The 13,833-nt window shown below is 39.0% G+C and overlaps 1 protein-coding gene across 1 annotated transcript in view; it reads left to right on the forward strand.

The window, feature by feature from the left end:
* The window catches only part of LOC310636730 (complement component C6-like), a gene marked incomplete at both ends in the record, with an annotated part of 38,497 nt that overhangs the window by 10,643 nt on the left and 14,021 nt on the right, over positions 1-13,833 (forward strand). The window contains 5 exons of the mRNA XM_083356806.1: positions 364-564; positions 3,053-3,293; positions 4,806-4,928; positions 6,578-6,744; positions 11,019-11,244. Of these exons, the coding sequence (XP_083212932.1) occupies positions 364-564; positions 3,053-3,293; positions 4,806-4,928; positions 6,578-6,744; positions 11,019-11,244 (958 nt within the window). The remainder of the gene's footprint in view (positions 1-363; positions 565-3,052; positions 3,294-4,805; positions 4,929-6,577; positions 6,745-11,018; positions 11,245-13,833) is intronic.

Genomic DNA, 13,833 nt, shown 5'->3' on the forward strand with positions numbered 1-13,833 from the left:
ATCCAATGGGCCATGCCCACCCGGCACCCAATTATACATGTGGGTTTTGGGTTGCCATTTGATCACTCGGTCTCTAAAAGGTTCACCATCACTGGTATAGGGTCTCCTGCTTGAGCAGGACAGTGACTTCCACAATGACCTCCAAGGTCCCTTCCAACTCTGTTATTCTATATTCTCACCATTCTATATTTCTCACCTCTTCCTTAAGACCAAAGCTAAATTTCTCTGCAGAAGACACTTTAAAAAGTGCAGTTGTGGGAATTCCAGCGATGGGGACTGGGTAACCACTCCTGTCACTGCCCTTTAAGAAGTAAGATTCAGTCCTTTGTCAAACCAAGTTTCTGTAATTATGTCTCTCCATAGGTAGTGAATGAAGAAGATGAAGTGGCTTCAGAATTTCACAATGACTTAATTCGCTTTGAAACCCATACTTCTCAGAGTGATTCTTTCTCTGGTTCTGCCAAGCGCCGATCTGGAATCCCATTCCTGTTCTCCAAGAAGACAAAAGTTCACATCACATCCTCTTCCTCCTTCAAGGAAGCAATAAAAGCTTCAAAGAAAAAGGTATTGCTGTTTTCATTCTAGCTTTCAACTCCATCTACATAAGTCGATAAGTGAGTGACCAGGAAAAGTCAGTGGTTCATTAGCCTGCTCATATAGAAAACATTTCTGTATTGAATTGCCTTTTGCTTTGTATGTCAGTGGCAAATGTTATTGCATGCCTGAAATGTCAATGCCGATTGTTTTAAATTTCAAGAAAAGGCTGTTCAATTCAGTTGGCGCGGTGGGAGAACAGAGTTATTATTTTTCTTATCCAGGTTATTCATTTCTGTTTTAAAAATAAAATTAAACTATTTCAAAATGAGAAACATTTCTGTTTCCTAGTTGGTGACATCTGGCTTCTGAAATACATGACGTCTTTGGATTTGTGGCCAAATAAGACAGATCTCCTTTTATATAGTGATTACTGATGCCAACTAGAGACCAATCATCTTGCAGTACATCCATTTGAAAAATACGGCAGTCGTAAAATTTAAAGATGCATTCCTTCTGAAAACACCACTGCCCCGCAATCAGGATATGAGTAGGTAGATGTGTGTCCAGAAGTGACTCCCCCATGTATTTGCTGGAAAAGTGAAAGTAAAAGAATTATCCAAGAAGAACTTATCCAAGTCAGAAGTAGTGCCTTTTGTGAAGCAAGGTATAGATAGTTCTGAGTTTATGACTGAGAATCTCCATTGATTCCATAGACAGTTGTCTTGCCAAGTAAGATCATAAAATGGGGCAAAATTCACTTAACAATTGTCTTGCTTAGCAGAAGAAATGTTGGGCTTAATAAGTCAAAGACTACCTGCATACAGGTGCCTCATTTGAAAGTAAAGGACTTGACAGAACCCTTTTGTTATAACTTCCACCTTCCTTCCAATAAAGTCTATCCAGGCTGGACATGGAACAGCATTTCTGCTTTTGTCTTAATATTTATATGTGTGCAAATGCAACAGGAACCCTCAGTGGTTAAAAGCATATGCGTATACATTCCAGAATGTTTATCTTAAACAAATATCCTTGATGGCATTTGTTCCATTCAAAGTCTGCATTCATTTTTCCATGGAAGTCAAACATGAGCATGATTTCTACTATTGTTTCCAGTTATAAAAACTGCTTTTCTTACAGCAAAGATTTATTAACAACAATAACAACATCCATATTTAATGCAGAATAATTGCAAATTGAATATTTGTTAATAAAAACCTATGAAAGTTATATGTGAGGACTGAATATCCATGTACAAATATTATTTAAATCTTGTACAAATATTATTTAAATCTTTAGGATTAAAAAAATATTACACTCTACCATGAAATGAAGCAGAGAATTTAAAAGGGAGCTGGTAATTTTCCTTTAGTTTGGAGTGGCATTTTATTTATTTATTTCATACTAAAAGACTTCAAGTTGTATAGCAATGGTGCCACAAGTGGAAACACAGCTAATAGGTTCACTTCTCTTTTTGGGTTTCTGCGGAGTTTCAGGATAGTTTAAAACACGATAGCCCATGATGCCATCCTGATGTATCTGTTTTAGAACTTAATTGATCAAATAAAAGACATATATTGTATTTCTCCAGACATAGTGTATGCATGTGTTTAGGTATTTGGGTGCACATGTCCATGTGTGCATGCATTCAGGAGCCACAGAAATGGATCAAGGACTATGTGCTACTTAAGTATTATTTATTTATTTATTTATTTATTTATTTATTTATTTATTTATTTATTTATTTATTAAACTTATATACCGCCCTTCTCCCATTGGACTCAGGGCGGTTCACAAGGTGTTTTTTTTAAAAAAAAAACAATACAACAATTACAAAAATTAAAAACAATTAAAATGATTACATTAACCTTGAATAAATAAAAATCCCAATTAGAATCCAATTAAAACCCCAATTAATATTCTTTGTCCAGGCCAGAAAGCTCAAAGAGCCAGGTCTTCAGGTCCCGGCGGAATGAGCGAAGGTCAGGGGCAGTCCTGAGCTCTACAGGCAGCTGGTTCTAAAGGGCAGGCGCGCCCACAGAGAAGGCCCTCCCCCTGGGTATTGTCCGCCGGCAATCTTTTACCGGCAGTACCCTGAGAAGACCCTCCCTGTGGGAGCGCACAGGACGAAGGGAACTTGATGCTGGCAGCAGGTGCTCCCTCAGATATCCCAGACCCAAGCCATTTAGGGCTTTATAGGTCATCACCAGCACCTTGAATCTCACCCAGTGGGCAACCGGAAGCCAATGCAGCTTGCGGAGCAGAGGTGTTATGTGGGAGTATCGGAAAAGTACAAATTGCTGACTTAAAGTTTCTCATTAAAAAAACTTATTTTTTTTTAAAAAAAATGTGGCCCTGGCTATTTATTTTGTTGGCTTTAAAAGATGACTGACAGATTCCAATTTTGGTTCAACAGAACCATAATCATTACTCATCATTGCATATCATGGGTCTAGGGAAAAGGCATTTTAAATTATCAACTGGAGTCACATCCACATTTTCTCATCTTCATTTTTAGGAGTCCAACTTTATTAGGATCCATAAAGTCATAGCGGTATCCAACTTCACAATGAAGGAATCAGACTTGCAACTGTCTAAAGTGTTCTTAGAGGCGCTAAACGGCTTGCCCCTGGAGTACAACTATCCCCTTTACAGCAGGATATTTGACGATTTTGGGACCCATTACTATGCCTCTGGATCACTGGGAGGCAGATACGACCTTCTTTATCAGTACAGCGCTGAAGAGCTGAGAAATTCAGGTATATGGTCCTTAGCAAAAGAAGATGGAGCCCATTACTGGGCCAGTAACTATATTGGGAAAGGACAAGTTGCCTTACCATTTCACTGTGCAGCACTGTAATTCATCCTTTTTTTCCCCCATGGGTTTTTTGTTTTTAGGGAGCAGGGGGTTGGACTAGAAGACCTCTAAGGTACCTTCCAACTCTGTTATTCTCAGATGATTAAAAGAGAAGGGAACCAAAGATACATTTCTACCAAAGTCTGAAAAGCACATTTTGGGAGAAGGGAATACTTAGAAAAATGGAAGGCATATAAAATGATAATATCTGTGAGGGGTCCTTGGTGGTCTCTGAGTTTGCTTGTGTTCCTGCAGACATTTCATTACCCACACTAAGTAATATCATCAGTGGTGATGTTACCTAGCTGGGCAATAAAATGTCTGCAAGAAAACAACCAAGTTCAGAGAGCACGAAGGACCAATCATTCAACCCTGAGCTATGTTATTATTATTTTTTTAAAATCCCATTTATATCCCGTGCTTCTCTGAAGACTTACAATCTAAGAAGCACAAATCAATGTGCTTAGCAATAGCCTCCATTCTATGTATATGTTTGCTTATTAGGGCTTTCACACACCCCGAGCGGCATTATTACAAAGTCAGCTTAATTGCCCCCAACAATCTGGGTCCTCATTTTACCTACCTCGGAAGGATGGAAGGCTGAGTCAACCTTGAGCCTGGTGGGACTCGAACCTGCACTAATGGCAGGCAGCTGGTGTTACTTAAGGAGGCATTAGCCCACTGCTCCACCAAGGCTCTTTTTATTATTGATAACATCTGTGTTGCTGGAAGCTTCCTCTGTGAGAAAGAGCATTTAAAAAGGCAGATTTACATGACTGCTTCACAGAGTGATCCTACTGTGGTAGAAAAATACTCCATTTGTAGAGAGGAACTTAAACCCAACTGATGAGCAGAAATAAACAGAAAGAAATGTTTCCATTTCTTGGTTATTTTATTGTCCTTTACTATATTAAAATAATCACTGCATCCAGATGAGCAGCAAAGGGCACAAGAAACTTCTTATTAATGTACTGCTAAGAATAAAACGCATCCTGCTTTTTCATCATTAAAAATATACCCAGTGTAAGAGTAAAATTCATTAAAACGAGTACGCACCATTTGCAGCAATTTACAAACAACTAATTAAACCCAAAATAACAAATCTATTAAAAGTTGCTTAGAAAACTTATATAAGAAATGGGAAATTGGAACAATAATATCCAACTAAACCCAAAAAAAGTAAAGGAGCCTCAAATTAAGAAAAAGCTGCATGTACAGATATAATTAAGAAGAATATGTCCTTTGGGTCTTCCTACTGTAATAATATTAATTTTTCAGTCTTGCCTCCTTATATTTCAAATGCATATAATTTAGATGAAGCTGTGGTTTCAGAGGGGGAGAAGAAGGAAACAAGTGTGAATACTTATTTTGCAAATGCCAAAAAATGTTTTAGAAATAATTTTCATTTCTTAAGGTTTAACACAGGCAGAATCACAAGAATGCATCCGGACAGAAACAACCAGGCGTATCTTTGGTTTTAAAAGGAGGAAAGTGAGAACAAGCTGTACAAGCAACAGAATGGTTGCCCGTCATGAAGGTGATTATCGAGGGAAACATGACCCTTTGGGAACATAGTGTTACAATGTCACTCCAAGAGCTTCCAATGACGAATTATAAGAATGTTAATACTGTTAGGATTTACTCAAACACTCGTGTGTCTCCTTTAATTTTCTGCTATCTTTCAGGAGGAGAGATCTAAAAATAGCAATAGCAATAGCATTTATATACCGCTTCACAGTGCTTTGCAGCACTGTATAAGCAGTTTACAGAGTCAGCATTTGGCCCCCAACAATTTGAGTCCTAAATGGAAGGCTGAGCTGGTGAGGATCGAACTACAGGCAGTAGGCAGAGTCAACCTGTAATACTGCATTCTAACCACTGCACGAGCACGGCTCCTAAATATAAGTAGTCCTTGACTTACAATCTCAGCTGAGACCAGAATTTCCATTGCTAAGCTAGGTAGCTTTTAAATGAGCCGTATCCAATTTTACTCCCTTTTTGCCATGATTAAGTGAATCACTGCAGTTGTTAAGTGAATCTCATGGTCATTAGGTAAATCCAGCTTTCCCCCCCATTAACTTTGCTTGTTGGAAGTCAACTGGGAAGGTCACAAATGACAATCACATGATCTTGGGATGCTGCAACCATTATACATATATGCCAGTTGCCAAGCACCTGAATTTTGATCAAATGACCATGGGGATGCTGCAAAAGTCATATGTGTGAGAGGACCACTCACAATTTTCCAGTGCAGGTATAACTTTGAACCAGTAAACTAATGGATGAAAGTCAAGGACTACTTGCAGAGCACAGAGGACTAGGACTTTTTCTGTTTTGAGAATTAAAAGAGACCAGCTCAAATGTTGCTTGCTACAAGCCCATCAAATCTATAGATAGTCAAAAGAAAGATGCATCTTTTGTATGTAATAAAGAGAATAATTTCAAAAAGGGCAAATAGCTGGAAGGGATGTCCAAAAGTTAGAGTTAAAAAGAAAGTTAATAATGACCACAGTGGTGTATTCAAGGATCTGCCTGTTTTATATGTGCATTGTACATCTTGACCTTTTTGATCTATGTTTGTTTCTGAGATATCAAATGAAGGAAGTTCAGAAGCAAAATGTAAATAATGTAAAATGAAAAGGTTCTATTCCATGATATGCAAACATTATGTAAATTTCAGTGAATTCCTACGGGAGTCCAAAACATTTGATTTCCTAAAGATAGAAACTGGTTCCCCAGCTTCTACTACCCATACTCTGCTTCAGTTTTCAAAAATTCTACAAGATTCTTTCAAAATGCTTGAGGGCTAGAAACGTGTTATGAAAATGGAGGGAAAGATGTTTATTTGGGGTCCATCTGTTAAATTCTGCAAAGGAGGATGTTGAATACATACAGCTTTATTAATAGCCCTTAGTGCAGCCAAAGCTCTTGTTTTATAGCGTTTATATGGTTGTTGAAAAAGCTTGATAGCATAATAAATTCTGACTTTTTTTTGGTGCGCAATGGATAAATCCACTCAAAAAATGTAGCAAAGGGCATGGTTAGGTGAAGATGGTTTACTTTATGTCTTTCTGGCTTCCAAGAGTGTCTTTGACAAAATATTTTCTCTTTTGACTTCTGATGGTTGCTATGAACCTACTTGCTTATGTTGTTGCGCCAATCACAGGCCTTAAATCTGTCTCCCAGGTTCATTTCTGCAATCCTCAGAGAAGTCCATATCCTTCATCAGAGGTGGAAGATCCCAATTTGCTGCAGCTCTTGCCTGGGAAAGAAAGGGAGCTTTTCCTGAGCACACCATCTTTACCAATTGGCTGGAATCAATGAAAGACAATCCAGCTGTGATTGACTTTGAGGTAAAGATAAAGGAGAATATTTGTAGCTCAGGGTTGAAATGCGGGGCCCTTGCTGGTCTCTTTTCTTGCAGACATTTCATTACCCAAACTGGGTAACAACATTCTTTGAGGTAGGAAAGCAGAAATTAAACTATTTCTGAGGGTAGCCTTCCATTTGTTTCTGAACGGAACCTTGAATCTTCTAAGAAAAATGGCAACAGGAAAAGCATTTGTTGGCCACCTGTGAATATCACGAATACAAAACGAGATATTACTAATCAGATTGCAATAACAGTGTAGGTAGTCCTTGACATACGAACGGAATGGAGCCTGCCCATTATGACCATATATCTTGATGGTGATAAAAGGCTTAGTCCAGTGGTGGGATTCAGATATGCGAATAACCGGTTCTCTGTGTGGATGCCACTTCTGGAAGTCCATTCTGGGCCTGGGCAACAAAAAATTAGCTACCGGTTCTGCCAAAGTGGTGCGAACTAGCTGAATCCCACCACTGGCTTAGCCACAAATGAGCTTTGTACCATTGGCCTTTGTGCAGGAAATAGGATTGCCGGTGTCTGAAAAAAAATCTGCTTTTTTGCAACAGTTGTTAAGTGAACTCCACTGCCATTAAACTAACCAATGATTCGCAATAGGCACGGTTTTGCCGAAAACCAAACAATTTTGGCAAAATTGTTATAAAACACAGTTACGTGACTCTGGGACAAATGGCCATAAAGGCTGCAGTGCTGCTGAATGCCCAAAGATCAGTCATAGGATTGCGGAAGGGCCCAACTGTTGGAGCCCCAGAACTGGTTCATAAGTCCCCTTTTGGGGGTTGGCGGTAATTTCAAATGGGTGCTACGCAACCGGTCATAACTCGAGGATTACCTGTAATAAATAGCCTGGTAGAGTTTTGCTATTCGAGATCTCCCATTGCATTTCCCCATCCAGCCTTTTTCCCCCCTACCAGAACAGCCAAGGAGCATTAACTGAACTTGCTCAGCATTAATGGAGACCTCACAGTTTTTTCTCCTACATATTTTTGCATTTCCAGCAGCTGTGGTTTCCCCCCCATTCCTTGACTTCTGTCTGAGATCATAGCTGATAGTGGTTGGTTCCTACCTCTGAAGATAAAAAGTGCAGGGAAATGACTACAAATTTCAAGTAACTTTAAAAAGCTTTGGACAAAATGCAGTTCCCTGCTCACAGGCCTGCTGTTTAATAGACATAATAGAAAAGAGGGAATGGATGGAAAGGAAATAGGAGAACAAGGAATTTCAAGCATAATGTTCCATAAAGTGTTACAATACCAAAATATTGAGACATTTAACGCTTCTGGGCAGCCTTCCCCACTGTTAGTATATATAAAATTAAATTTCCTTTCCAACTGCTATTGGGGAAACAAAGAAATACATGGGAAGAAAACATAAATAGATTCATTGCATTACAACTTTTGGTTGCTATGTGTTTTTCTGCTATGACATGGATCAACAGCCAAGGGATTTATTGTTCTTCTCCCCATCAAGTTCATTCCTCATTTAAACAAAGACACAAATACCATACTTTAGAAATCAAGTCAACCCTGATTTCATGAGGTTAAATAATTACATTACAGGTGATTGCAAGGTGGGGAATGCCCAGAACTTAAAAAGCTTGCCAACTTCTGTATTATGATATAGTCTCAGTGAAATAGAAAGCTGGACATGCAAATATATTGAAAGGAAATGTTAGCATTAGACATTGAACCAGGAAGTTATTTCTGACAAATCTTTTAATTTGAAAATCTAATAGAGCCACAATATGTTTGGAAGTAATGTATCTTGTAATCTATGTGCCTGCTGGATATAATACTGTTGGAGGTTATGCCAAATAATACATCTTATGCATTTCTGATTACCTGTAGGAAGGTAGGTTTTTTTTTTAAAAAAAATGGAATTTGTGGCTGAAACAAATCATTCAACTCTAATTTTTCTTTCATTTCAAGTAGTAGCAGGCTTATTTTTAGACACTACCACTCCTATTTCCTGCACAAAGACCGATGGTGCAAAGCTGATTTGTGGCTTATCCCAGCTGGCACCAATCTGACACCTCTTACAGATGTGTTGGACTAAAGCTCCCAGAATGTCCACCCAGCATAGTCAACTATGTCATGTGTGAAATATAGTCAAATATGGTTGCTTCCTTTTACCAAATGGTCAACAAAATCTTTGACCTTGGCAAGAGGAATGCCAGTTATCTTCACGTGAACTGGATTATGTTCCAAGGTCCAGGTTAGAAGAAGCTTTATTGTTTGATTGGGCAATTCTAAGAGTTGAAGTCCACACATCTTCAAGTTGCCAAGGTTGAGAAACACTGGTCTAAAGAGCATCGGATTCTGAGACTTACTTTGATATTAAGCATAACAGAAGTAAAACAATCACTTATGGCTGGAATCCAGAATAAGGAAAGGGCATCAACTACATAGGATTGATTAAAGTGAAAGGGAAGAAATGCAGAAACAAGATTAAAGAACCTCTGAGGTTTGCTAACATCAGCCTTTCTTCAAAGTTCTATGTAAAACACACAGAAAATACAGTTTTGTTTTGTTATGACTCTCTGATCAATACCACAAGCAATATTCACTGGCGGGATGAATGAAACATTCAAGCAGTTAAGGCCATAGGGGACTCTTCTTCAACCTAATGCTTTCCAAAAGTTTTGGAACATAGTTTCTATTATCAAAAATTGTCTGTGTGTTATATATGTAAACAATCCTTTAATAGATAGGTATAGATGTTAACAGTTCTAATAATACGGCAGCAACAAAGGGTAGAAACTAAAAGCAGCCTGACAGGAAAACACGCGGGAACTTTGACAGCTGTCAAAGTTCCTCGCACCGCGCAGGCGCCACCACTGACAGCTCGCGGCTGTCAAACGCCGGACTACGAAGAAGCCTGAGCTGTCAAAGCGTCCACCGTACAGCGCAGGCGCAACCACTGACAGCTCGCGGCTGTCAAAACACCAAGACACGCGGAAGCCGGAGCTGTCAACAACAGACGACGCGGATTGGTCCCTGCCTGACAGGGCGCCAAAATGAACACCGCTGATTGGCCCTCGCTACCAGCTGCCGGCTATAAAAGCCGAACAAGTTATTCTATGTTTGCCTTGCTCTTAAAATAAACCTGTTGTTACTAGCCTGTCGTCCCGAGTGGTCCTTCGGCTACTTCAGTCTGGTCTGCTATCCAGGTACAGTTCTATAGATAGTCCTCGAGTTACATCTATAACTGAGCTAGACATTGTAAATTGTAAGGTGTGATGTTGAAAAGTTGATAACCATGTGATCATCCTGATTTTATGACCATCTTTGTGGGTAGTTATTAGCTGCGTATTGTGGTATTAAGCAAACATCATGGTCATTAAGTGAATGCTGCAATTGTTAAGCAAAGCCATTGTTTGCTATGGGCTTTTTTTTTGCAGGAAATCCAGAGTAAATACTGGTTTTTGACAAAACCACTGTAAATTGTAATCATATGACACAGGGCACTGCAAATGACTGTAAATGCAGGCTGATTGCCAAGGACCCAAAATGCAGTCACACAACTGCAAGTAATATTGGAACGTCAAAACCAGGTCGTAAGTCAGTTTTGAGGAGACTGTTATAGTCAGATGATTCCAAGGTGAAGAATGCCCAGAACTTAAAAATCTTGTTAACTTCTGTGATATGATATAAATGAAACAGAAACTGGACATTCCAATATATAGGTAGGAAATGTTAGCATTAGATATTGAACCAAAAAGTTATTTCTGTCATTTTTAAACATTTGAATATGTAATAAATGGAACTTCAAAATCAGATTGTAAGTCCCTTTTGAGGAGTCTGTTGCAACTTTGAATGATTGCTAAGCAATCTCTAAACTATCTGAAGGGCACCCACTTCAAAAATTGTTGGTGAGAAAAAACAATGTTCTAACAAGGGAATGCAACCATATTGACTTTTCACAATCATTAGAACTAAGTTCTTGTAAAAATAAGGAGGAACCAGAGTGATTTCTGCAGCAAATGGCAATGATGACAAAATGACTCCTGTGCAATGATGTCATTGCACAAATACCTCATTTAGATATTTGCATGATGAGGTCCAACCCAAGTATATGTCATAGAATTGGAGTATGATGTCACCATGCAAGAGTCCCTTCCTTTCCTCCCCCCACCCCGAATTGTTCAGATTTTGCCTGTTATCAGATGCTTTCAGAGTAAAATTGTGGTAGAGTGGAGTGTTCATAGCTCTGTTGGTGTCCACCTCTTCTGTTTATTAGCTGACTTCCATTCTGGAGCTGGTGAAGAACATCCCCTGTGCAGCAACTAAGCGTAGCAATCTCAGAAGAGCTCTTGCTGAGTATGCAGCACAATTTGATCCATGCCAGTGTGCTCCATGCCCCAACAATGGCAAGGCAGTGCTGTCTGGAACTGAGTGCTTGTGTGTGTGCCGGGCTGGGACCTATGGCGATAACTGTGAGATACGGGCACCAAATTACCATTCAGGTATGTGAGTTTAGAGTAAGAATGCAAGTATTTCATTACATAGAGCTTTCCTAACCTTCTAGATGTTGATATAAAATGTGTTTTAGGTTAATCCAGGCTGTTTCAACTTTTGGCAAATCTGTTCCCCCTCTCCCTTTCCTTAGAATTCTTCCTGCTCATATATTAGCCCCAGGTAAAAGTTAGCAAGGATAAAACTGAGTGGAGATAATTAGGAATAAATAGGCTGGAACTATTTTCTCTCAAGTGAGCTAAAGAGAACAAGCCCTCCTTTTCTTCAACAGGGAATGAACAGTTTGGCAAAGCATTAAACTGCTTCAGTGTGTGCGTTCCCCCCCCTTGCATTAGGTAGTTAAATCCCCCTTTCTTCAACTATTTATCATATTTCTTTCTTTCTTTCCTTCCTTCCTTCCTTCCTTCCTTCCTTCCTTCCTTCCTTCCTTCCTTCCTTCCTTCCTCCCTCCCTCCCTCACTCACTCCCTCCCTCCCTCTTTTAAATGTGGGTGAGAAGAATTGCCCTAAAATGGAATCTCCTCATCCACAGAGACTATAGTAATGGCAATATATCAAGATGGGTAAATACGATCCTTTGACCATAATTTCATTTGACTGAGAAAGGTTTATTATCTCACATCAAAACCAGAACTGTACCTTAAATGGAATAGAAAGCATATTACTGAGCAATATCAAATTGCGGCACTAAGTTGGATGATGCCATATGGAGGTTTCTTACTCCATGGGCTGGCAATACTATTGGACATATAGGCTGAAACTGACAGAACTTGTAGCCTACAGCATCTGGAAGGTTGCTTATGCCTCTGAAATATTTGGCTATTTCTGGGTGGAAATAAACAGGCCAGGAAAAACCAGGATCAATGGGTAAATGCAGCTTGAGAGAAACTATGATTTATAAGAAAGGAGCTAAAGATGAAAAGAGGAATAGTTCGTAATGGGAAGGAAGGAAGGAAGGAAGGAATGAACAAGTACCACAGATTTCCTCTTGATTTGAGGATGGAATAGCAACCTTTCCTCTACTTCTCCATTTTGACCATCAAAATTCTAAAAAAAGTATCAAAGAAAAATTATACAAATTCCTGAGAACAACTTTGGGGGCAGAGTCCATCTGACTCTCCTCACCAGTGTACCAATATCTTCAGGGAAAGTTTTAAAAGGAAAGTTGGTGGTTCAAGCAGTGCCCCTGAAGCCTTACCCCACTGTACAAGGTACATGTACAGTGTCAACAATTTAGAAAAAGGTCAAGATTTCAATGGTGTGACTGTGAACACCATCTAGCCTTTTTGTGATTCCCTCCCCATGTATGTGGGCACATGTGTATCAGCTGTGTATCATGAAAAGCAGTTAGAAAAACCTGGAAGGAGGGTTCCCAACCAGTATCCAGGGTTGACTGGTGCTCCATACACATTTTGTGGGTATCAAAATGAAAATAAATGTAAAGATTAAATTAATAATGTTAAAGAAGGTTTTTTTTAAATGGCCCAATCCTCAGGAGATAAACATATTTGTATTATTTTGGCTTTACCACTGAAAATCTTGAAAGTTTGTGTGATCTCAGAAGAATTTAGGTTTCTTAAGAAAAATAATTTTATTTAATTTGGAAATCATGTTAGTACCAACTATAGGTACAGTAGGTGTCTTCTTGCTACTTCCCAGTTATTAGAATTGTGATCTTAAGCTTTTGATGGCGAGTGTTTTGGGGTTGGTATGTCAAAAAGTCAGAAAATATTTGACTTGACTCGGTTGGCGTGTCATCCCCTACCCCCCAAATAAAAGAGAAACAATTCTTTATATATTCATTTAAAAAAATACAGTCCAATCATGTCTGTGACCTCCAGAAAAAGAGATGTTGATAAAATGTTCATGACTGGGGCAGGATGTTTATTCCTATCTTAATTAACAAAGTGGCTTGGGATGAGTTAATGTACAGATGCTTTATTTTCACTATATAATCTTCCCTTCATTGTCTGCTACTTCTCTGGTTCCCTACATTAACTAAAGCTCCAAAAAAAAAGGTCTCATGAGAAAACCTCTTAAATAAAGGGTTTTGTTTTCCAGATCAGGAAGTATGGGGGGAAAATGTAGTAAGAACATTGCCAAAAGAATCAAGATGGTGGCTTAGGCTTTGATCTCATGGTTACAACTGCCATCTTGATTTTTTTAACCTTTTCAGAGAATGAAACTCCTGCTCCAGACACACAGAGAAATATTAATAGGAAAGAGGGCATCTTCCTTTACCTCTCAAAAAAGAGCACCAAGAACAGGACACAAAGAATGTTAGATCTTCAGTTCTTTAGGCATTAAGCAAGACAAGGTGTTGAAACAGCAAACAAGTTTATTTAACTCAGAACAGAAGCAAGCTAATAGCTGCTGTGCAGCTATTTATATGGTTGGCCTCTAGGCAGCGACCAATAGGTTTAAAGTAGCATTTTCCCACCCCAAACCTCATTATCAGCCTGGAGAAAAGCAAGTCTGGCTCAGTACAGCAACCATTACATAACACAGACAAAAGTAGGTCAGCCATTAAACAAGTGATCAGACATTAAGCAAGTGATTATACACAGAAAAATGGCCAAT

Source organism: Vipera ursinii, assembly GCF_947247035.1.
Source record: "Vipera ursinii genome assembly, chromosome: 2".
Lineage (NCBI taxonomy): Eukaryota > Metazoa > Chordata > Lepidosauria > Squamata > Viperidae > Vipera > Vipera ursinii.